Below are 24,962 nucleotides of genomic sequence, written 5' to 3'. Positions count from 1 at the left end.
TGGGATTACAGGCGTGAGCCACCACACCTGGCCATGAAACTTTGAGCAGTGTTTGCCTCTGGAGTGGGGTTTGCGCTAGCAAGAGGGCACTTATTTTTCACACTACAGGTATATTATTTTGAACTTTTTGAATTTTTCACCCTGTACATGAATTTATTGTCGTTACATTTTTGACTAATTTATGCAGCCAAAGTCCTGCCTTTTGGCACTGTCCTCAAGGGGCACTATGGGGACCCTTTCACTCCTATGATGCCTCAGGGCCCTTAGTGAGTCCTGCAAAGCCCCTGCTCATACCCTTACCCCATGTATTTGCCTCTAATCCTGAGACAACTTCTGGTTAAGATCCGCAAGGGTAAGGACCAAACCTCTTAGTTTGGCATTCCAGAGCCTTCTCACATGGCTCAAACCTCCCGATGCTGCCTCATCTCCTGTCTCCACCTCCCTAAACTACGGCCAGCACTGCTTGCTGCTCCCCACAGACTTAGCTCTCAACACTTGGGTCAGCACCTTTGTTCATGCAATCCCTCCATCTATAATTCCTTTTCTTATCTCCCATGTGTGGTTGTTAAAATCATACCCGTCATTTGACTCAACTCCTATCTCCTCTACGAACCCTCCATGATGCCAGATGTATATGTACACATGCACATATATGGGTTGAATGAGTGAATATATATATATATATATATATTTTTTTTTTTTTTTTTTTTGAGAGAGTCTTGCTCTGTTGCCCAGGCTGGAGTGCAGTGGCTTGATCCTGGCTTACCGTAACCTCTGCCTCCCAGTTTCAAGCAATTCTCCTGCCTCAGCCTCCCAAGTAGCTGGGATTACAGGGCCTGCCACCATGCCTGGCTAATTTTTGTATTTCTTTTGTTTTTTTTTTGAGATGGAGTTTCGCTCTTGTTGCCCAGGTTGGAGTGCAATGGCGTGATCTCGGCTCACTGCAACCTCCACCTCCCAGATTCAAGCGATTCTCCTGCCTCAGCCTTCCCAAGTAGCTGGGATGATAGGCATGCACCACCACGCCCAGCTAGTTTTGTATTTTTAGTGGAGACGGGGTTTCTCCATGTTGGTCAGGCTAGTCTCGAACTCCCGACCTCAGGTGATCTGCCTGCCTTGACCTTCCAAAGTGCAGGGATTACAGGCGTGAACCACCACACCTGGCCTAATTTTTGTATTTTTAGTAGAGACAGAGTTTCCCCATGTTGGCCAGGCTGGTCTCGAACTCTTGACCTCAGGTGATCTGCCCACCTCGGCCTCCCAAAGTGCTGGGATTACAGGCGTGAGCCACCATGACCGGCCATAAGTTTAGGACACTTTTATAAACCAAGCACTGGGCTAGGCGCTGATGTTGGGAAATGCATCAGGCATGGTCCCTATTCCTGGGGGACACTTCTGGTCCAGCTGGGGAAACAAGTTAGCAAATAATTTGGTCTGATGGGTAACATGACATGAGAGGCAGCACAATGCGTGGCTTTGGGGCACTGACGCGTGTGCCATGCTTCCAGGGCCCAAGTCTCAGCTCTTTCCACTCACAGGCTCTACAACCTTAAGCTGGGTGCTTCACCTCACTGCTTCTCAGTGCTCTTATCTGTAACATGGAGATAAGAAAAGCAACCTCTTAGGGATATTCTCTAATGAGGCGAGTTAATTGATGTAAAGTGCTTAGAACACTGTAGCACATGGTAAATGATATATGTTAGTCATTTAATACATGTTACTTATTATTTGAGACAGGGTCTCCCTCTGTCCCAGGCTGGAGTACAGTGGCACAAACATGGCTCACTGTAACCTCTTGGGCTCAAGTGATCCTCCCACCTCAGCCTCCTGAGTAGCTGGAACCATAGGCACTTGCCACCATGCCTGGCTAATTTTTTGACTTTTGGTAGAGATGGGGGTCTCACTTTGTTGCTCAGGGTGGTCTCGAACTCCTGGGCTCAAGCGATCCACCTGCCTCAGTCTCCCAAACTGCTGGAATTACAGGCGTGGGCCACTGCACCCAGCCCATGTTACTTATTATTCCAATTTCAAGGTTCTATGGGAGCTCAGAAAAGGAGAATTTCATAGAATCTTGAAACATTTACGATATGTTTTAAGCAGAGCGAAAGCTTAGACAATAGTGTGGAGGTGTGAAGAGTGAGGAGAGTTTCTCTCACAAAAGCCCCTTGGGTATTGTTTTGAGCTATCTTCAGAGGCCAGCTGAGTAAGGATCTCCCAAACTTTATCTTCATAATTCATGCCACACCATTTACTTAATGCTTTTTCTCTGAACCAACTCACTTTTTGTAACCTAAGTTTCTTAAAAGGCAACTTTTAAATCACATCTTTAAACAGAAAAACACAAGTACAAAAGATCAAAAATAAATAAAATGGCAGGGCACAGTGGCTCACTGTAATCCCAGCACTTTGGGAGGCTGAGGCAGGAGGATCCCTTGAGGCCAGGAGTTCGAGACCAGCCTGGGCAACACAGAGAAACCCCATCTCTACTAAAAATACAAAAGTTAGCTGGTGTGGTGGTGCGTGCCTGTGATCCCAGCTGCTTGCGAGGCTGAGGTGAAAGAATGGCTTGAGCCTGGGAGGTTGAGGCTGCAGTGAGCCAAGATCGAGCCACTGTACTCCATCCTGGGCAAGAGTGAGATCCTGTCTCAATAAATAAATAAATAAATAAATAAATAAATAAATAAACAATTCATTTATTTACTTAGTAATAGTGTTACTAAATTCCAGAAAACTAAGATTGTCTGACTCTGAGGTCTACTCTGTTAGAAGGACAGATTATTAGCAAGCAGTAGAGAGGAGTTAATGACACGATAGCACTGAACTGAGACTTTCTCTTTGGGCATTGTTAGCAGGATTGAGAAAAACTGAAAAGATAATTCTTGCCTTCTGCCAGTGCCTGCCCAGGACCTCCTAAACCAGCTTGTGCAGTGTCAGAGAGGGGAAAACATCCCCCACACTGAAGGAGATGAATATCAAATGGATCAATGTGTTGCCAATTTTTTTTCAGAAAGGTGGATTTTTCAGAGGGGTGGGGTATCCTCCCCGGGGTGCCGCCCCCCAGGTGGGCATTGTTCTGAGTCACTGCACTTGAGGAATGAGGTTTCTGGGAAATGCCTTTTGTTTCTTCCATTCTCACTGTTTACCTGGTTATGCTTGGCGTCCTGGGCTGATGATCAATAAAGGATTAGATGTAAAAACAAACCAAACCTGCTTGCCCTTAAATAATGTTATTTCAAGGGAAAGGTCTCAACCCTGAAATAAACCAGGTTTCGAGCAAGAATTTGAATTCATTTTGACAACATAATCCAGAGTGCAGGATCTGCCTTCAGGCTATGGGTTTTTTCTGTCAATTCCACTAAGGACAGAAGGAGAACTGAGGAGAGGAAGGATCTTTATTTTCAGGCCAGTGAAAGCTTATTATTATTGTTGTTGTAGTTACTATTAATAGATTATTTGCTGAGCTTCTTTGAACAGAAAATGGAAATGAGAACTCAACTCTTTCTTCCTCCCTCTGTCCTTTCTCCTCTTTCTTATTTTCTTATTCTCTCTCCCCTCCCTTCCATATTTCTGGAGATCTACGATGTTTCAGGACAGTGTTTCCAGCTTTGGTTCCTTTGAATACCAGCTTCTCCATTTCTCCATCCAATCAGATGCAGATTTTGAAAAATGGAATTCCCTTTTCTTAATTTTGAAAAATTGAATTCCCTTTTTTTTTTCCTCTCTTTTGAGACAGGGTCCCACTCCAATGTCCAGGCTGGAGTGCAGTGGTGCCATCACAGCTCACTGTAGCCTCAACCTCCTCCTGGGCTCAAGTGATCCTCCCACCTCAGCCTCCCGAGTAGCTGGGACTACAGGTGCATGCCACATGCCCAGCTAATTTTTGTATTTTTTTTGTAGAGACGGGGTTCCCTATGTTACCCAGACTGGTCTTGAACTCCCGGGCTCAGCGATTGGCCTATGTCAACCTCCCAAAATGCTGGGATGATAGGAGTGAGCCACTGCGCCCAGGCTTCCCTTCCTTTTCTTATATATAAATTTGGTCTGACCCTAAAACAATGAGAGAGATTTGATCATCTGGTTGTAAAGCCCCTACAAATATACAACAGGAGATGTAGGTCAATACAAACTGGGCAGCAGGCAGTTCCTAAAGCCACCTTGTTGACCATGCCTGGTGGAACCCGTGAGGCTTGCCAGGGAGGGGCTGCAGAGGTCTTCCATTACAGTGGGCTGACTGACCACACAGTGAGATCCCTACTTCCTTCAGATCAGTGTTGCTCAAGTTTTAGCCCCAAGAGAGCTTAAGAGATTCCTGGGCTGCGTCCCCAGAGATCCTGACTCAGTGGTTCTGGGCGGGGGCCTGGGATTCTGCATTTCTAACAAGTTCCCCCAGGTGATGCTGATGCTGCTGGTCTGATGACCACAGTTTCAGGTCTTGGGCCACTGGGTATCCAAATCACTTGCAGGTGCTTGTGAAAAGGCAGATTCCTGGGCACTACCCCCGAGACATTCTGATTCTCAGGTTCAGGGTGGCTCCTGGGAATCTGCCTTATCAACCAGCCCTGGAAGGAACCTCTGAAGACCACCCTTTGGGAAGCACTGCCTAGACCATTAGCACCTGTCATGCTGAGGTGAGGAATGCGGAGGTGAAGGGATTTGCTTCAAGGTCACTCTGCAAGTCAGGGACAACTCCCTGGTGCCTGGGCCCTAAATCTTGGAGCACCCTGGACTCCTCTTTCCTTCCCAGTCCACATTCAGCATGTCAGCAAATCCTGTCGGCTCTTCTTTCAACACACATTTAGGTTTTCTTTAAGATTCTAGCAAACAGACTTGGGTGTGGAAGAGTCAATGAAACTAGACTGGTAAAATGTGGGTCATTGTTGAAACTGTGAGTTCATTTTATTACTCACAATTTTTTATTTATATTTGAATTCTTCCATAACAAAAAGTTTTAAGTGTTTGACCCAACAAATTCACTTCTGGGAATTTATCTTAATCAACTTTTTTTTTTTTTTTTTTGCTTCCTGTCCAACAACTTTATTAATGAACATTTTAAATAAAGAAAAACTCTTACAAATAAAAATATTTTTTCAAATAACAATAGTGAAAAATTGGGGGCATATTAAGTCTCCTTTTTTTGGAGATGGAGTCTCGCTCTGTTGCCCAGGCTGGAATGCAGTGGCACCATCTCGGCTCACTGCAACCTCCACCTCCCAGGTTCAAGCCATTCTCCTGCCTCAGCCTCCCAAGTAGCTGGGAATACAGGCATGTGCCACCACGCCTGGCTATTATTATTATTTTTTTTGTATTTTTAGTAGAGATAATTCACCATGTTGTTGGCCAGGCTGGTCTTGAACTCCTCACCTCAAGTATCTGCCCATCTCGGCCTCCCAAAGTGCTGGGATTACAGGCATGAGCCACCGCACTTAGCCTAAATTCTCATAATAGGAAAACAATAAACTATGGAACATTCCTTGGTAGAATTTTTTATAATTAAGAGCATTTATCCAGGCTACATACCAACAGGGAAAACATGATACACTATTAAGTAAAACACTGGGACATTAAATTGTACATATTGCATGATTAAAACTATGTAAATATTTGTATCTTTGAAAAAGACTGAAAAATAATTATATATGTTCAGAATCTAACCATTTCCCACCTCCTTCAATGCAATGGCCTTTGTCTCTTGGGAGAGGGCACTGGAGTCCTAGTCTAGGGGAGCCCAGCACTCTAGTCTCTCGCCTGCAACCCTGTAACAGCCCTGCACTTGTCTCTCTGCTTTCACCCTTTCTCTCTCCATCCTCCTCAGCACTGGCCAGCTAGAGAGGTCCTTCAGAATGTGAATCAGCTCATGCCCCTCTTCTGCTCAGAACCCTAGGAGGCTTCCTGTATCTCTCCAACTAAAAGCTTCCTGCCATGGCCATCCAGGCTGCAGAATGTCAGCTCGCCTGCTCTGACCTGCTGCTCGGTTCCCTGCCTATGCCTGCCTCTCCAGCCATGCTCGCCTCCTGGCTGCTCTTCAGGCACACACTCCAGTCTCGGCGCCTTTGCACGTGCTGTTTTCTCTGCCAGGAATGTGCTCCCTCCCTCCTTCATGGCAGCTCTTTAGAGGTCTTACCTGGGCTCCTTATCTAAAATAGATCCACTCCCTCTTTTTGCTCCCAAACCCTTTACATTTCTTTATAGCACTTATCAACACCTCCCACAGTACATTTATTACATCTTCTACTTTCTAGAATGCAAATTCCTTGAGAACAAAGACTTTATGCTTGATTCTCTCCTGCATCCCCAGTACCTAGCATAGAGCCTGACACATAGTAGGTGATGAACAAACACCTGCTGAATGAAAGACTGTTGTACTGAGTAACCATCCAATGGGGGCTGTAAGCGGCATGTAGGCTTTGTTTCTTGGGTAACCTCCCCTCCTTAATCCTTCTGGCTTAGGCAGACTCACAGCAGGTACCCAGTAGAAGGTAAGGTGGCTGACCATTTTTCCATAGGAGGCCTCCATGGCACACAGGGTGGAAAGTGCATTCTGTGAATTAGAGGCAGCAGAGCATGGTGGCTAATGGAAACTGGCTCTGGGAGTTCAAATTCTGGCTTAACACCACCAGCTGGGCAGCCTTGGGAAAATTATGAGAATTCTCAGGGCATTAATTTTTCCTTGTGCAGAAAGAGAAGGATAATGACAGCTCCTATTTCCCAGGGCTGGGGAATAAATAAGAGAATGCCCATAAAGCACCTAGCAAGCACAGTGCCTGGCATGGAGGTGATGAGCAACGAGAGGCAGTCAAATTAATCAACAGCCACATTTGTGCCTTTGTCTCTTTCAAGTTTACAACGTGCTTATATACATGCTTTAGCTGATCTGGGACTTTGAACAACCTGTTGGGTTTTATCACCGTTTTATAGGTAAGAAAATTGGGTCAGAGGAAAAAGTGCTAGCTCACAGAACACAACTGAATTTTGCTAGAACTTCTGGTGCCCTTTCTTTCAGAACACAAGTGATTATTACAGCTGATATGAATCAAGGTGATTTGGAGCTGGGCATGCAGTCTCAGCTACCAGAGAGGCTGAGGCGGAAGGATCGCTTGAGCCTGGGAGATCAAGGCTGCAGTAAGCCATGATCATGCCACTGCACTCCAGCCTGGGAGACAGAGCAAGGCCCTGCCTTGGGGGAAAAAAAAATTAGGATGGCCCCACTGGAGCCCCAGACTCTAACGTGTATGCCTAGTGTAAGGCTGTGGATGGCAAATGAATTCCAAAATGAAATCAGCCAGCCAGCCAGCCACAGGCTTACAACCTAGTGGCAGCAGGGAGTGTACGGGCTCCCTCATCTGCAGCTTCTTCTCTGGATGAGGCTTGAGAGCAAGTCTGGACAGGCAAACCATCTCTCAGTCCACCCAGGACTTAAAACACTTCATTATTTTCCCAAAAGGGAAAAATAGCAAAGCCCTTTCTGTACAGTTTCTCCTGCTTAGAGTTGGGTGGCAGCTCTATATAGCAAATGCTGACTTTGCTGTTTGAGATCTTTGATACAGTGTGACCTCTGAGCTCTGACCCAGGCTGCCCCTGACAAAAAAAGTGTTTCCTCCCACAGGTAAACAAGGGTGAAGGCACTGCAAGGAGCTCTGGGCCTGGCTCAGTGGAGGCTCTGCCACGTTTCAAGGATCAAAGGCCAAGGGAGGTGACATGGCAAGGAAAAGATCTACAGGGGTCAGACATGGAATTTTAGAACCACAAGGTCAAAAAACCATGGGCTCTCAGGAGTCATAGACTATTAAAACTGCAGCATCTGAGACCAAAACACTCATGACTTAGAGCACCTTAAGCCTCATGGTGTTGGCAGAGATTACATCGGAAGGGAAGAGTCAAAAGGTGCTTCTCCACTGATAATTCTGATGGTTTCTGGGCCTGGGCATCTTCTGTGTGGTCAGAGCCTTGGCAAACGTTCACTCGTGAGAATACGGCCTGAAGGCTCCAGCTGCAGGAGGACGGCTGGGAGAACAGGCTTTGGATATTAACCTAATGCCAACATTCTACCAACCAGGCCCCACTGGGGCAAGAGATCAGAAGAGATCTGATGGTGCCAGGTTTGCAGTGGCCACCAACCACCAAAAGACTGTGAGAACAATACCATGATAGTGTGGCTTGATGGTATGTGCTCTTTGCCAGGAACATGCTATGTGAGTGGCACTTAGTCGCCCACAGAGCGCTGCACAGCACCACAACCGATAACTTCCATTTGCATAGTGTTTACAACACAGGACAGTATTCATCCCCCAAGCCCCAGAAATGGCCTAGGAAGTGGGGGACAACAATGGCTCTGGCCAGGCAGTGGGGATGGCTCTTGAGGGCCACATTGGGGGGACACCTTGAAAAGCAGCCAAAAGACCCACACCAGCCCCAGCCTCATCCACATTCAGTTAAGGTCACTTTAGGTACCTATGTTAATAGAATTCACTGATTTTCAAAAACCACAGAGAGTTCTAGGACAGTCATGACCTTGTATCAAAATTATAGAAATCTCTCTATAAAAAAAATCTCTCTGAAGAGTTCAGCATCCCAGGCTGCTCAGAGCAGAGTAGACCAGAAGACGGAGGCTGGACTGCTTTGCCGGTGTGAGAAATTCCCAGAAGAGCAGAAAGCACGTGCGATGGGAGATGCTCCTGCTCCTAGGAACCTGGAAGTCCTATGCCCTGGGATATGGAACGTCTCCCTCCTCCAGGGGTCCCTGGCACTCTTCTCCATCTTTGGCAGGTGAGAAGAGGAGTATGCAATCCTGGAGCACCTCTGGCTGCCAGGCCTGGCTGGAAGGACCAGCTCAGACTCTGGTCCCTCCAGGATCAGAGGGTCTGGTGCTCTGGCCAGAATCAGAACTCGTCCCGCAGCTTAGAGGGCCTGTCCATGCCGAAGAAAGAAGACGGCCTCCCCTGGAGGTCCCGCTCCCGCTTCACAAAGGCAGTGAAGGAGGAGACACAGTTGCCAATAAAGTGGTCGGCTTGGCCGAGGATGTACAGGTCGACCTGGGCCACCTCAGGCTTCAGGCTCACCACCTTCACCTGTAGGAGGAAGCGCAGAGCATATAAGCTGGGGCGGCTGCAGGCCAAGGCCTGCCATCCACACCTCCAACCTTATTCCCTGGGCTGCAGTTAGACACAAAAGGAGGGGCAGAGAGGAGGAAGACATGGTTCAGTGTCTGAGGGAAGCATTGCCTAGCTGCTGCCTAGGCCCACCCCACCCTTCCCGGCTCCAGGAGCCTCAGCTCCAAACACACCATTCACACCTTCACATCTTCACTTGTGCTGTTCCCTCTGCCTGGAATGCTGCTTCATCACCCATTAAAATACCGACCAGACTCTTTTATTTTATTTATTTTTTTGAGATGGGTTTTTGCTATACTGCCCAGGCGGGTCTTAACCTCCCAGGCTCAAGCAATCTCCCACCTCAGCCTCCCAAGTAGCTGGGACTACAGGTGTGCACCACCACACGTGGTTAATTTAAAACAATTTTTTTAGAGGAGGGGGTCTTGCTATGTTGCTCAGGCTGGTCTTGAACTCTGAGATTCAAGTGATCCTCCAGCCTCAGCCTCCCAAATAGCTGGGATTATAGGCGTGAGCCACTGTGCCTGGCCTGACCAGACTCTTAAGGCTAAGCTCAAATTCTGTTTTTCCTAAAGCCCTGGCCTGATGGATTTCCCCACCAAACCAGAGAGGGGAACAGAGAGCTCCACACCTTCCAATTCTGGGCTGGATGCCTCCGTCTCCCATGTACCCCAAATCCAAGCCCAAGGTCCGTCCAGTCTACCCCCGAGATATTCCCCAAAGGTGAGCCCTTCTTAATCATCACAATCTCTTGCCTGATGGACTGCAACAGCCTCTTCCTGGTCCCCTCACTGCCTCTCCTGGTCTGCTCACCACAGAGCAGCCAGAAGAAACTTTTCGAGATAACTTCGCACCTGTCCTTCCCGCCCTCCAAGTGGAACACCCTTTAATGATGCCCTATTGCCCTTCAGATAAGGGTGACAAATTGTGAACATGGCCTACAAGGCCCTCGCTGGGCCTCTTCTTATCCCACCCCCATCATCCAGCCCCTACCCAGGCTCCCGCCCTCCTCAGGACCTTTGCGCATGCTATGCTTTTCGGGGTGCACCTCCCTTTACCTGGTTAGCTCCTAGTTCTCCTTCGCATCTCGGCTTCAGTGGTGCCTCCTTGGGGAAGCGCTCCCTGGCCCTCTAGCCTAGGCCAGCATCCTCTGCTCTTCACTCTCACAGAACCCTGCTGCTCTACTTTGGAGCACACATCTCTACTTATAGTTTCCACTCCTTAGTGATTCTCTGATTAGCATCATCTCCTGCCCCTGACTGGGGCTAGAGCTGTGTTGATTTGCTCTCCACTGCTGGCCAGGCCCAGCACAGAGCCTGCCCCAGTAAAAATCTGGTGAGTGGACAGGTGAATGAATGGACCTGCCCATCTCTCTAGCAAGCTCCTGAACCCACCTTGTGGCACACGTTATAGCTCTCTGCAGTCTCTTTTCCTGGGTCTAGAATGTGAGCCCTGGAGGGCGGGACCACATCTTATTTACTGGTACCCCTACTCAGCACTGGACCAGCTTAATGGAGGAGCGAGGCTTAGTTCAGGATAAAGGTGGCCTCTGAACCCATGCAGAAGGGAGTTGAGGGGTGGGGAGGGACGAGAAGACTGGCATAGGGACAGGAAATAGAAAATGGCAAGAGGTTCAAGGTGTAACAGATACACTGACTCCAAAAACTCACAAAAAAACTCCCTGGGACTCTCCAAATGCTTCAGCTTAGTACAGAGGTAGTTGGGGGTTGTAGGTAGGTGGGGGGAATGTGGGCAGAGTTGGGGCTGAAAGTGCTTTGCTGTTCCACAGAGATTTCTGATGTAACAAAAATCATCATCTTGCTATCTGGATTGTAGCAAAGAAATAATACCAGTTTAATCATGGCCAAAATCCCCCAAACAATTCCACTCACATTCTGAAACTTACCCACTCTGTGTCATGCCCATTATAATTAGCTCTGGGACTGCTTGGGTAAACTCTATCCTTTCTTGGGACTTTGGTTTCCTCAGCTATAAAATAGAGGGGTTGGGTTAGACAACCCCTGAGATCTCTCAGCTCTGATTTTCTCTTAATTATATTTTTCTTCTGCTTTTCTTTCTTTCTTTTTTTTTAAATAGAGATGGGGGTCTTGCTATGTTAGGCCAGGCTGGTCTCGAACTTCTGGCCTCAAGCAATTCTCCTGCCTTGGCCTGGGATTACAGGCATGAGCCACTGTGCCCAGCCCCAGCTCTGATTTTCTGTTCTGTAGGTGGGGAGGAGATTAGAATGTGCTGACTTAGCACTTCCTCTCTGTGCTGGAGCTTCCTGTGTGTCTGGGGTGAAAGAGAACGGGAGGCCCTTGATATAAAGCCAGCAGTACCCAGTGTCTGCCTCTTAAGGCCTGCACGCATTTACGGTTTTCACTCATCCTACAAAATCCTATGGAATGCTTAATACTAATTCAGTCATTTTATCAATACGTACTCACTCATTGCCTGAGTATTACTCTTCACTGATACAGTAAGCACTGACCAAGAACATTCTAGTATTTACTCATGTACTGAATACTCACTGTTCACGGCTTCTTCAACGGTTTGCTAAGCACAAAGATCCTTTCCTTCATTCATCAGCCACCAATTTCTACTATTGATGATAGCTAACTTTATTTAGCACTTACTTTGTAGCAGGAGCTGTTTCAATTTCTTTACATCTGATCTTCACAACTGCCCTATGAGACAGGCACTATTCAGTCCCATTTTATAGATGAGGAAACAGAAGCACAGAGACGTCAAATAACTTTTTCAAGGCTGCACAGTGGGTAAATTCAAGTTCTCTGACTCCAGAGTCTCTGCTATTAACTCCTCCACTATACTGGATCTCTCCCCAGAGCCCACTCTCTACAACCTCATTCAACAAACTGACTGCCTACTAAGTGTCAGGCACTGTACTAGACACTGGTGATGGTAAGGCAGGGTTTCAGTCCCAAAGAGGTTGAAGCACCAGGCTAGACATCAAGGAATCTAACAGTGAGTCAGCCTTGGAGCCTACCTTCAAGGAGACCACAGCTCCTGGGAGGAAATAAGACATATTTCTACACCAGTCTCATACAGTCCAGAAAGTGCCCAAGAGAAGAAATGATACAGGGCTGCGAAGGTCCCAGCAGGGATACGTGAGCTCCAGGAGTGGATGAAAACCTGGAAAGACTACGGAGGAGGCCTCTGAGCTGGAGTTTGAAGGAGGGTAGGAACTGAAGAGGAATGGTAGGTCCACGCAAAAGGCTTGTAGGGGAGCCCGTGAAGCATGCAGTGGGCAGTGGGACCATCCTGGCTCCTCCTTTCATTCCCTTCCTACTGCACTCCCACTTGGCCCACACATACCTTCCCTTTGAAGAGCTGTTGGAGCTCAGGCACATAACTCTCAGAATCAGTAGCAACGTAGACCGACTGGGCATCCAGTGACCTCACCCAGAGCTTCACAGCCCTCTGGATCTCCTTCAGGTCAGGCAGGCACATAGTCATCGTGAGGGGGGCCGCTGTGCTGCGGCCGTAGCCCACACACTGCGGAGAGGCCATGAAGTGCGAGCCTGCAGTCCCGTCCTTCAGCATGGCACAGGCGTTCTTCTACAGGGAGCGGGGAACAGGGTTAAATACTGGCAACTGCCCTGGAACCCCAGAAGCAAGACCTGGTAAGTGGAAAAAGACAGGCTATACAGGAAGAACTTAACTACATTTTTTTTTTTTTTTTTTGAGACGGAGTCTCACTCTGTCGCCCAGGCTGGAGTGCAGTGGTGTGATCTCCACTCACTGCAACCTCTGCCTCTCGGGTTCGAGCAATTCTCCTGCCTCAGCCTCCCAAGTAGCTGGAACTACAGGCACCCGCCACCACGCCTGGCTACTTTTTGTATTTTTAGTAGAGATGGAGTTTTGCCATGTTGGCCAGGCTGGTCTTGAACTCCTGACCTCAGGTGACCCACTCACCTTGGCCTCCCAAAGTGCTGAGATCACAGGCATGAGCAGCCGTGCCTGGCCTAACTACATTTTTTTTGTTTTTTGAGACGGAGTGTTGCTCTGTCGCCCAGGCTGGAGTGCAGTGGTGTGATCTCTGCTCGCTGCAAGCTCTGCCTCCCGGGTTCACGCCATTCTCCTGCCTCAGCCTCCCAAGTAGCTGGGACTACAGGTGCCCACCACCACGCCCGGCTAATTTTTTGTATTTTTAGTAGAGACGGGGTTTCACCATATTAGCCAGGATGGTCTTGATCTCCTGACCTCGTGATCCGCCCGCCTCGGCCTCCCTGAGAGCTGGGATTACAGGCGTGAGCCACCGCGCCCAGCCTAACTACATTTTTTAAGAAAACATTGAGGACCAGGCGCAGGGCCTCGCACCTGTAATCCCAGCATCTTGGGAGGCCAAGGCAGGCTGATGGCTTGAGCTCAGGAATTGGAGACCAGTCTGGGCAATGTGGCAACACCCCATCTCTACAAAAAATACAAAAATTAGCCAGGTGTGGTGATGTGTGCCTGTGGTCTCAGCTACCCAGGAGGCTGAGGTGGGAGGACCATCACCTGAGCCCAGAAGGTGGAGGATGTGGTGAACTGTGATTTTGCCACTGCACTCCAGCCTCGGCGATGGAGTGAGACCCTGTCTCAAAAAAAAAAAAAAAAAAAAAAACATTGAAAGAAGAGGAAAATGCATCAAAAGAGTTAACAGTGGTTATTTCTGGGTGGTGGGCACAGCACAGAAAGCCTGGCTTTTTGAAACAAAAATTACTTTTCTTGGTCTTACTGCATTATCTGGGACATTCACTGAATTCTGAACAGTGGCAGTGCTAACGGGCAGCCTTATCTGATTCCCAACTACAGTGAGAATACTTCCAATAGCTCCCCAGGAGGTATGCTATCTGCTGTGGTTTCGAGAGATAGACTTTATCGAGTTACGGTGGGCCCATTCTATTCCTGGTTAGTTATGAGTTTTTATCATGAACAGGTGGTGACTTTTATCAAATGCTTTCTTGGCCTCTATTGAGATGATCATATGATTTTTCTTCTTTGGGTGTTAATATAGTAAATTTCATTACATTCTTGCGATAGATTTTTACATGTTTGTGTTGTGTGCTAATATGTTATTGGGTTTGACCTGTTAATATTTCACTTAAGGTCTATGCATTTGTGTTCATAAGCAAGAATAGGCTATAATTTTCTGAGCTGACCTTATCTGAGTTTGGTATTAGTGTTATGCTAGCTTTATAAAAAATAGAATCTTATATCTCTCGATGTTGTAGGAAAGTATAGATGGGAATTACTATTCCTTGAACGTTCGGTTGGAGCCACTCATAAAATATCCTGGGTCTGGCTCCCTTTCTTTGTGGGGGCTGGTGGAAAGAGGAGAGTTTAGTGGGTAAATGTAAGATTACCTCATCAATTGGCTATGAGTGAATTTTAATTTTAGTATTTTTCAAATTTTCTGCAATGAGCATTTCTAACGTATCTATATATCTTCTTAAGTAAATTAAGGTGACCGTCTATATTGATTCTGTTATTTTCACACAGAAGTGAAAACCTCATTGGAATACAAGCATTCTGCACATTTAAACAGCCTCCAAATTCTGTTAGGATGACATCTTCATTTCTTGGGAGCCATGCCTCATCTCCATAGTTGGTTTTTCAACACGGAGTCTACTAGCCAGACACTGAGCTAGGACAGGGGACTCCTGGACTGTGGCCTCTTTATGGCTTGCTGCCTGACCTGGGGTCTGGCTTGATTTCTCAGTTCATCCATCAGTAAAATGAGGATAAAAACAGCTGCTGCTAAAGTGAGAGCTGGCAGGCACTCTGCAGTTACATTTTGATGTGTGCTGCAGTGGGATGATGGGACACAATCCCACGAACCAGGCCAAGTGAGAGCTCTCTGCTCTGGCTGGGATGCGGGGCCAATCCCTACAGGCCGGGGCCATGCTCAGGGACACATCCAAGTTAGCCAGTGAGAGAGGAAGGGGGAAGTTACCCAGTCAGAGCCAATGCGCAGATGAATGCCCACATAGGGCCGGACAAGGTAGGCGTGAATCTGGGCCTCTCCCATCTTCACCATTTCGTCTGACCATACCATGTACTTCTGTAGTGGCCTGTGTTCCTCCAGGACAGGGAACTGGGCCGGGGCTCCTGGCAGGGCAAGCACCGGATGTTCCTTTGGAGAAAATCTAGACAGGAGATGGAATGAGGGAAGTCAGAGGACGCACAGAGAGCCTGGCTGCCACCCCCACGGAAAAAAGGATGGTGTTGCACCATGCCCCAGAGACCCTGCGGAGGGGCCCCTGTAACACGCAAGAAGCACGAGAGGTTGTGAAATACCAACGGGCTGATAAGGAACCTTGGTGGCGGCGGCAACAGGCACAATATGCAATACTGTCCCGCCGCACAGAATTTACAACCCTCTTTGCTTGTCGAACAATTAAAACTTTACAGTAGAGCATTCCAACCTTTTATATGTCACACTGGCTTCCAATCTGTGGTGCAGTAATTCATTCCAGGGTGGGGTGTCTGGACGAAGCCTTTGCCCTTTTACCTACATGGCGGGACTGGGACATGCAGCTGCTTACAAAAGCAACGGCCAGGTCACACTCACAGGGACTATGTATACTGGATTTAAATCATTCATTCAACATTTAAAAAACATTTATTGATTGCCTGCTATGTATTGGGGCCTGGGGGAAAACAAGACAGGCATAGTCCCTGCGCTATGGAAGGGAGCAGGTGTCTGCAGGTGCCCCTATCATGCCCTCCCAAGCCCTTGCTTCCCCCTCATACACAGTCCACCTCATAATTATTTCACATCTGTCCTTGCTGTGGGAAGGCAGTGCTCCAGTGTGTGCAGAATAGTGTCTGGCACACCCAAGAGCTTGGTAAATATTTTTCTTTTCTTTTTCTTTTTTGAGATAGGGTCTTGCTGTCACCCAGGCTGGAGTGCAGTGGCATGACCTCGGCTCACTGCAACCTCCGCCTCCAGGCTCAAGACAAGACCCTCCCACCTCAGCCTCCTGAGTAGCTGGGACTACAGGTAAGTGCCACCAGGCCCAGCTAATCTTTTACATTTTTTTTGTAGAGACGGGGTTTTGCCATGTTGCCCAGGCTGGTCTCGAACTCCTGGACTCAAGTGATCTGCCTACTTAGGCCTCCCAGTGTTGGGATTACAGGTGTGGGCCACTGCGCCCGGTCAATACTTCTTGACTGAACAAATGAGGAGCAAACCTGTGTTCCCTCTTCAGCTAAACCCAGACTACCTCTCAGCAACATGAAACCCCTTGCTGTTCCATGTTCACCATGCACTTTCAAGTTCTAGACCTCTGTATACTTCTTCCCTCCAGCTGGACGGGGGAAGTGCCTTCTGCCAGCCAAAATCCTTTCCTTTAAAGTAGGAAATGGGAACAGCCATTCTGGAAAACAGTTTGGCAGTTAGGCATGCAGTTACATGACCCAGCAATTGTACTCTTAGGCATTTATTCAAGAAAAATGAAAACTTATGTTCACACAAGCCTATAAACCAATGTCCCTTGCAACTTTATTCATAAAATAGCCCCCAACTGGAAACAACCCAGACGTCACTCACAAGTAAACGGTTAAACAAACCGCAGTACCTCTGTATCATGGAATATGAACCCCACCAAAAAAAGGAACACAGTATCAACACAGGCAACAATTTGGATGATGTCAAGGGAATTATCCTTGGGTCAGGGAGGGTGGGCAATCTCAAAGGTTATGTATTGTATGGTTCCATTTATATAAACATTTTAAAACAATAGCACAGAGAAGAGATTAGTGGTTGGCAGAGGTTAGGAATAGGGTGTATATGTTTAGGGAGGTGGGTGTGGTTATAAACTGGCAACACAAGGATCCTCGTGATAATGGAACCGTTCAGTGTATTAACTACGGTAGTGGATGCATAAACCCACACACGATAAAATTGCACAGAAATACACACACACACACACACACAGACACACACACAGGCATGCACTCACACATTCAGAAGTAAGTACAAGAAAACTGAGTAAGGTGGGTAAATTGTATCAATGTCAATATCCTGGTTGTGATACTGTACTATAGTTTTGCAAAATGTTACCATTGGGGGAAATTGGGTAAAGGGCACATGGGAGGTTGCTGTCTTATTTCTTACAACTGCATGTAAATGTACAATGACCTCAATGAAAATTTCAAATAAAAACTATGAAATATTTCAAACCATCCAGGCAAATACAGAAAATAATTTAATAATTTATATACCCATGACCCAAATCAGCAGAAACTAACTTTGCTTTGTTTGAGGTTTAAAAAACAAAACAAAACAAACAAAACAAAAAACACACATCTAAATACAAGCTCATCCTGCCATCATCCTTCCCAGAGGGTAATGTATTTTAATGTGTGATTACACTTTTACTATAGACATCAACAAGGAGGGGAGCGTTCTTCTGCGTGCTTTCTATGGAGTGGAATGATGAAGAATGTAGGTTAAGCCAGAATGCTTTGTTCCAATGTTGACTATGCCACTAGCTAACTTGGGCAGGTGACTTTACCACTCTGTGCCTTAGTTCCTCATCCACATAATAGAGATAACAGTTCCCACATCATAAAGCTGGGTTTTGTTTTTTTAAATTATGGTTGGGTGTGGTGGCCACTCCTGTAATCCCAGCACTTTGGGAGGCTGAGCTGGGCAGATCACTTGAGCCCAGGAGTTCAAGACCAGCCTGGGCAACATGGCAACACCCCATCTATCCAAAAATATCAAAAAATTAGCCAAGTGTTGTGGTGTGTGCCTGTGGTCTCAGCTACCTAGGAGGCTACATGGGAAAATCGCTTGGGCCTGGAAGGTTGAGGCTGCAGTGAGCCATGATTGTGCCACTGCACTCCAGCCAGGGTGAGAGGGTGAGATCTTGTCTCAAAAAAAATTTTAAAAAAAGTTGACCCGGCGCGGTGGCTCACGCCTGTAATCCTAGCACTTTGGGAGGCCAAGGTAGGTGGATCACGAGGTCGGGAGATTGAGACCATCCTGGCTAACACGGTGAAACCCCATCTCTACTAAAAATACAAAAAATTAGCCACACGTGGTGGCAGGCACCTGTAATCCTAGCTACTTGGGAGGCTGAGGCAGGAGAATGGCGAACCCGTGAGGCAGAGCTTGCAGTGAGCCGAGATCATGCCACTGCACTCCAGCCTGGGCAACAGAGCAAGACTCCGTCTCAAAAAATAATAATAAAAATAAAAAATAAAAAAAGGTTGTATATATTTACGATATACAATATGATATTTTCATCTACATGTATGTAGTTAAATGAATAGTACAGCCAAGCTAATTAATATATCCATTTATAGGGCTACTGAGAGGATTAATGTATTAATCAAAGCAAAGCATTTAGAACAGTACCTTGGCACACAGAAAGCTCTCAAAGAATTCTAGCTCTTACCATCATCACATTGCATGTAACCTAGTTAAAGGTTACATATAAATCTAATCAACTTTTTAAAAATTCAACTTTATGTTTCAGAGACTTGGCCATGCTGATCATGTGGATCATGTGGTTGTATTAGCTTCTCTAAAAGTTTTCCATTTTGTACAAACAAACTGCAATTTACCTACCTATTTCCCTCTTGCTAGACAGTGAGGCCATTCCAATCTTTCCCTCACACAACAGTGCTGTGACAGACATGCCACTCATTCTCCACACCCAACACAGACCGCTTGCTCAGCAAACACCTTCCACACCTCCAAGGTCACTCGCAATTCCCAAGCCTCACCTCCTTAGGGAGTGTTCCCTGTCCCACTTCTCTTGCTGCCTTCTGCACAATGATATGCCCTGCAGCCATTTTCCCTGCCCATGGAACTGTCAGCTGGTGAGGCTGGGGACCCAAGCAGCCTGTTTGCCATTGCTCCCACATACACTATCCAAGGCCTGTGTCACTTACACAGGCCTTGGACCACTGACAAGAAAGTGTTCCTTGATGGTCCAGCTGTGTGACACTTTTCTTGCTAGACTCTAGTTTTCTTTTCTTTTTTTTTGAGATGGAGTCTTGCTCTGTTGCCCAGGCTGGAGTGCAGTGGCGTGATCTTGGTTCACTGCAACCTCCGCCTCCCAGGTTCAAGTGATTCTCTTACCTCAGCCTCCTGAGTAGCTGGGATTACTGGCACATGCCACCATGCCTGGCTAATTTTTGTATTTTTAGTAGAGATGGGTTTTCGCCATGTTGCCCAGGCTGGTCTCAAACTCCTGACCTCAGATGATCCGCCTGCCTCAGCCTCCCAAAGTGCTGGGATTACAGGTGTGAGCCACCGCGCCCGGCCTAGACTCCAGTTTTGTTTATATGTACATAACTGTGAATTGTTTATTGGGCCTCATTATGTGATAGGCAATGCTCCGATTGCTTATGTATATTAAGTCATTTGATTTTCACAAGAGCTCTGTGAGGGAAGTATTACTGTCATTCTCATTTTACAGGTGAGGAAACTGAGGCACAAAGGTTAAGTAACGTGCCCAAGGTTGCACAGCTAGGAATTGGTGGAGCCAGGATTTAAATCCAGGCAGTGTGCTCCAGATCCTACGTTCTTAACTACTACCCCTCACTCCCATCTCGCCCACCCCTGACAATGAGCTGAGTCTGTGGCTTAATCTTCTGATCCCCAGCCCCAGCACGGACCTTATCACATGGTAGGCATGATAAATATTTTTAGAATAAATGAGAAAGATTTGGGGACCTCACCAGAAAGACCAGATCAGGCTGTCAAGAGTTAGAGAAGGAAGGGATTCATATTACCTGAGTACCTACTATGGGCCAGGTCTTCAGCTAATCTTTCAGATGCTACCTCAAAAGGATTTTCAAAGGAAAGCCAGAGTAGATCTCCCAGCGGGGCTGGAACATCAGGATAAAACCAGGATCTGCAGCCCCCTGCCACCCCCCGACCTCTTGGAAAGCACCTGCAGCCGACCTTCGGTGAATTCCAGACTTGGAATGTGTGTCCCCTCTACCTGGATCTGGACCAGCAAAGAGCTGTCCCAGTGGGACAACATCAGCTCAGACCCAACAAGTAGCAAGAGGCTAAGGCTGTTCTGCTCACTTACTCTTGGTGAGGTAAGATAGTGCTGTCTGGAAAGAAAGCGGGGGGAACAGGGATCTTGGCTGGAAAGAAAATCTTGACCAGACCACCTGCCCGGTGACTGCTCACCCTTGGTCAGGCCCTTTGCCTATTGCTATCCAGCTGAAGTTGGATGGCTTTTCTGCTGCTGGGCCCAGTGAACCTCTGGGGTTCTTCACCACCATGCCTGTGCTGCTGAGATTCTCCAACAAACTGGGACTTCTCTGTATACAGCATCCATTTATGTGTCCAGTATGTATCTGTGGGACCACCAGTGGATGAAACCCATATTGAGTGCAGAAGACCCAGGGACATGAACAAGGCAGGGCCTTGTTCTGGATGTCCCTGCCATGAAGGACTGCCTTTCCCTCCAGCTCTCTGCATGGCTGGCTCCCTCTCACTCTTCCAGTCTCATTCTGGTTCCCACAGAGAGGTGGCAGCCTGGGAGAATGACAAGCCATGCGCTCAAATACCTGGACCATTATACCTGAGAATGGTTTGGCACGATGGTGCATTGCCTTCCAATAGTCAATGTGCAGTAAGTGTCAGCTGAATTAGAGCTGTGCCAGGCTATTCACAGGCTCAGAATGAGCAGAGATGGAAGGATCCTCAGAAATCATGTGGTAAAGAAGAAATACCTCTTATCCTCTTTCCCTAGAACCCAGTTTTCAGCTGGATACATGGCAGCCTAAAATAAAGACACTTCTTATCAGCCAAACATACCCCGGGCGGCGGGGGTGAAGACAAAGAAAGACAGACATTTCTAAGTACTTCTTGCAGCTAGGTATGGCCCATGTGCCCTCGTACTAGCCAATGAGATGTAAGCAGAAGGGTTATAATGGACTTCTGGGAAGGGTTCTTAAAAAGGGAGGATATGCCCTTTTGCAACTTTTGTTCCTCCAGTTGGGATGTGATGGCTGGAGCTTCATCTGCCATCTTGGCCCATGAGGTGACGCAGAAGCTAATACTGGATGGCTGAACAAAGAGATGGAAGCCTGATTCTTTTTCTTTTTTTTTGAGGCGAAGTCTCACTCTGTCACCCAAGCTAGAGTGCAGTGGCGGGATCTCCGCTCACTGCAACCTCCGCCTCCTGGGTTGAAGTGATTCTCCTACCTTGGCCTCCTGAGTAGCTGGGATTACAGGTGTGCACCACCACGCGTGGCTAATTTTTTTTGGTATTTTTGGTAGAGACGGGGTTTCACCATGTTGGCCAGGCTGGTCTTGAACTCCTGACCTCAAGTGATCCGCCTGCCTCTGCCTCCCAAAGTGCTGGGATTACAGGTGTGAGCCACTGCACCCAGCTGGATTCTTGATGACACTATGGAGCTGGCATCCAGCTCTGGACTGCATACCTAGTTCTTCTTTTACTTAAGAAAACAATAAATCCTATCAATCTGCTCTTATTTCGGGCTTCCTGCTACCTGTAGCCTAACTTAAGTCTGACACACCTAGACTTGTGGCCTAAAACTTCTGCCTTACTGAGAGCCCTGATATATTTAAGGGTTATTGGTTGAAGGCAATAGGGAGGAGGAATTGAGCCCCTGGAACTTGGTCCCCTACTGCTGCCCCCTATAAAGGCCCTAGAGGTACTTTTTTTTTTTTTTTTTTTTTTTTTTTAAGACGGTCTTAATCTGTTGCCCAGGCTGTAGTGCAGTGGACAGATCATGGGCTCACTGCAGCCATAACTTCCTCAGGCTCACCTGATCCTCCCACCTCAGCCTCCCAAGTAACTGGAACTACAGGTATGCGCCACCATGCCTGGCTAATTTTTTCTATTTTTTGTAGAGATGGGGTCTCCCTACGTTGCCCAGGCTGGTCTTGAACTCCTGGGCTCAAGCAATCACCTGCCTCAGCCTCTGTAATCCCTTAGGATTACAGGTGTGAGCCACCATGCCTGACAAGCACTTCTTGAAAACTCTGAAGATAGTTTCAAAACCACTCATCTTGCCCATCCCCTTCATTTTATAGATAGGACATTGAGGCCAGAGAAGGGGAGCAGCTGCCTAATCGCACAGTAAGCCTGGGAAGAGTTTCACTCTCTGATTCCATTCCTCTCTCCTCCCCAAGGATAAATCTGCATAGCAAGAAAGTATCCTGTATCTTAAGAAATGTTTAATGTTAAATGTTCATACACATTCCAATTCATCCCTACTAATCATTCACAGGCTTCTTAGCAGATCGCCTCACAGGGCCTATAAGCCCGAGTGTTTTGACCCCTGTCCACCTCTCTGATCTCTTTTCCTGTGTGGCAGATTAAAAGTGGTCAAGTCTTTGAACCCCTTCCCATTAGGTGGGCTCTGCCTCCTCCTAATAGCACCCGACAGAAGTGACACTGTGCCGGTTTCCAGATTCAGTTGTTATGGAGCCCGCAGTTTCTATTTCCTGTCTCTTGGGACACTCACTCCCTGGATGCTCCCTCTCAGAACACAGGTGCCGTGCTGTAAGAAGCCCAAGCCACATGGAGAGGTCATGTGTATACATGCTTCTTGGTGGCCCCAGCTTGGCTCCCAGATGACAGCAGCATCACCCACCAGACATGAGGGGGACTTCCTGGATATGTAGCTCAGTCAAGCCTTTTTTTTTTTTTTTGAGACAGAGTTTCACTCTGCTGCCCAGGCTGGGATGCAGTGGCACAATCTCGGCTCACTGCAACCTTGACCTCCTAGGTTCAAGTGATTCTCATGCCTCAGCCTCCCGAGTAGCTGGGATTACAGGTGTGCGCCACCACGCCCAGCTAATTTTTTATATTTTTAGTAGGGATGGGGTTTTGGCATGTTGGCCAGGCTGGTCTTGAACTCCTGGGCTCAAGTGATCCACCCGCCTCAGCCTCCCAAAGTGCTGGGATTACAGGTGTAAGCCATTGCACGCAGCCTTGGTCAAGCCTTTAGATAACTTGAGCCCTGGATGGGCATGGTGGCTCATGATGTAATCCCAGCACTTTGGGAGGCCAAGGCAGGATAATTACTTGAGGCCAAGAGATGAAGACCAACCTGGGCAACAGAGCACGATCCCCACCCATCTCTACCAAAAAAGGATAACTTGAGCCCTGGCTGACAGCTGACTGCAGCCACATGAGACCACAAGCAATAACTGCCCAGCTAACTCAAGTGTCCATCAATAGATGAAGAGATACACAAATGTGGTATATACATACAATGAACTATTATTCAGCCTTAAAAGGACTAAAATTTTGATACAGGCTACAACACTGATGAATCTTGCCACATGAAATATGCCACATGAAATAAGCCAGACACAAAAAGATAAATATTGCATGCTTCCACTTCTATGAGATACCTAAGTACCTATGAGATACCTAGAAAAATTCAAAGACAGAAAGTAGAAAAGCATTTACTGAGGCTATTCATTGCAAGAATAAAGGTTATTTGTTCCAAGAAATAAGATGTTTAACCTGAATTTAAACTTTGTACAGCAGGGATTCCATAAGAAAACGGAAAAATGAAAACCCAAAAGAATTGCCCAGCTAAGCCCAGTTAACCCACAGTCCTATGAGAAATAATAACAGCTTCTTGTTGGCTGGGCGCGGTGGCTCACGCCTGTAATCCCAGCACTTTGGGAGGCCGAGGTGGGCGGATCACGAGGTCAAGAGATCGAGACCATCCTGGCTAACATAGTGAAACCCCGTCTGTACTAAAAATACAAGAAATTAGCCGGGCGTGGTGGCGGGCGCCTGTAGTCCCAGCTATTTGGGAGGCTGAGGCAGGAGAATGGCATGAACTCAGGAGGCGGAGCTGGCAGTGAGCCGAGACCGTGCCACTGCACTCCAGCCTTGGTGACAGAGCGAGACTCTGTCTCAAAAAAAAAAAAAAAAAAAAAAAAAAAACTTGTTATGCTACTAAGTTTTGTAGTGATTTATTATGCAGCAACAGATGAGAGCAACATCCTACCATTCTCTCACTCACTCCATACTACATTGCCTTCTTTCTGCCTCTTCACCAGACCAAGCTTATTCCTGCCTCAGGGTCTTTGCTCCTGACTTTCTGCTGTGAACTACTTTTCCTCTAACTCTGACACAACTGGCTCCTTCTCATCCTTCTGGTCTTAGCCCTGCCAATCACATACCACCTGTTTACATCCTTCTAAGCACCATGTCACTCTGGAACTATCCTATGTAAAAGTTTATTCACTATCTCCCCTGTTAGACTATGAGTTCCATCGGGGCAGGGACCTTATCTGCCTTATTCTGGCCTTGTTCATTCCCTGCCTTGTTCATGTCCTTATTCTGGCCTATATCCCCAGCATCCAAACCAGCCCTTGACACTCAGGAAGTGCTTCTTAAATATGTGTTGAAGGAAGGCAGGCAGCTGCCAAGGGACCATCAACTCCCTCAAACTCCCTCCAGGGACCTCATCTTCCCTACTAATTTTCCTTTCCCAAAAACTTGGCTGTAATGCACAAACTTCTTCAAACCCTCATGTAATTCTTACAACTCAATGAACTCAAAGCAAGCTATGGGGCAATAAACAAGTGTTTCAACAACACTCCCCATGCACCATTGTCCTTTCTCTTCCTACTAGGATTGTGTGCTTTTTCTAGCTTTTTGGAATTTGCTTTTGCAGCAGCTTTTAGAGTTGGTGGCTTTTTTTTTTTTTCCTGGCATATTGTCAATATGGGCAAATCTCCATCCTTTGAGGGCAGGTCTGCCTTCTGGCAGTAGCTCCAGGTCATTGGGGAAGAACCATGCAGGCAGAGAATGGGAGTGTGCTATCTGGGATCAACAATGAGGAAGATTTAAATCTGCCATGACTGAGGATCCT

The 24,962-nt window shown here is 47.2% G+C and overlaps 1 protein-coding gene across 2 annotated transcripts in view; it reads right to left on the bottom strand.

The window, feature by feature from the left end:
• Positions 1–5,467: 5,467 nt before the first annotated feature.
• POFUT1 (protein O-fucosyltransferase 1) overlaps positions 5,468–24,962 on the bottom strand; it is a 30,186-nt gene continuing 10,691 nt past the window's right edge. Inside the window, 3 exon segments of one of the 2 annotated variants that reach the window (NM_001159722.1) lie at positions 5,468–9,065; positions 12,444–12,686; positions 15,067–15,259. In NM_001159722.1, the coding sequence (NP_001153194.1) occupies positions 8,877–9,065; positions 12,444–12,686; positions 15,067–15,259 (625 nt within the window). In that variant the 3' untranslated portion in view covers positions 5,468–8,876. 2 annotated transcript variants of the gene reach the window in all.

Source organism: Pongo abelii, chromosome 21 (genome assembly GCF_028885655.2).
Source record: "Pongo abelii isolate AG06213 chromosome 21, NHGRI_mPonAbe1-v2.0_pri, whole genome shotgun sequence".
Taxonomy (NCBI): domain Eukaryota; kingdom Metazoa; phylum Chordata; class Mammalia; order Primates; family Hominidae; genus Pongo; species Pongo abelii.
This window is presented reverse-complemented; position numbering and strand designations above follow the sequence as displayed.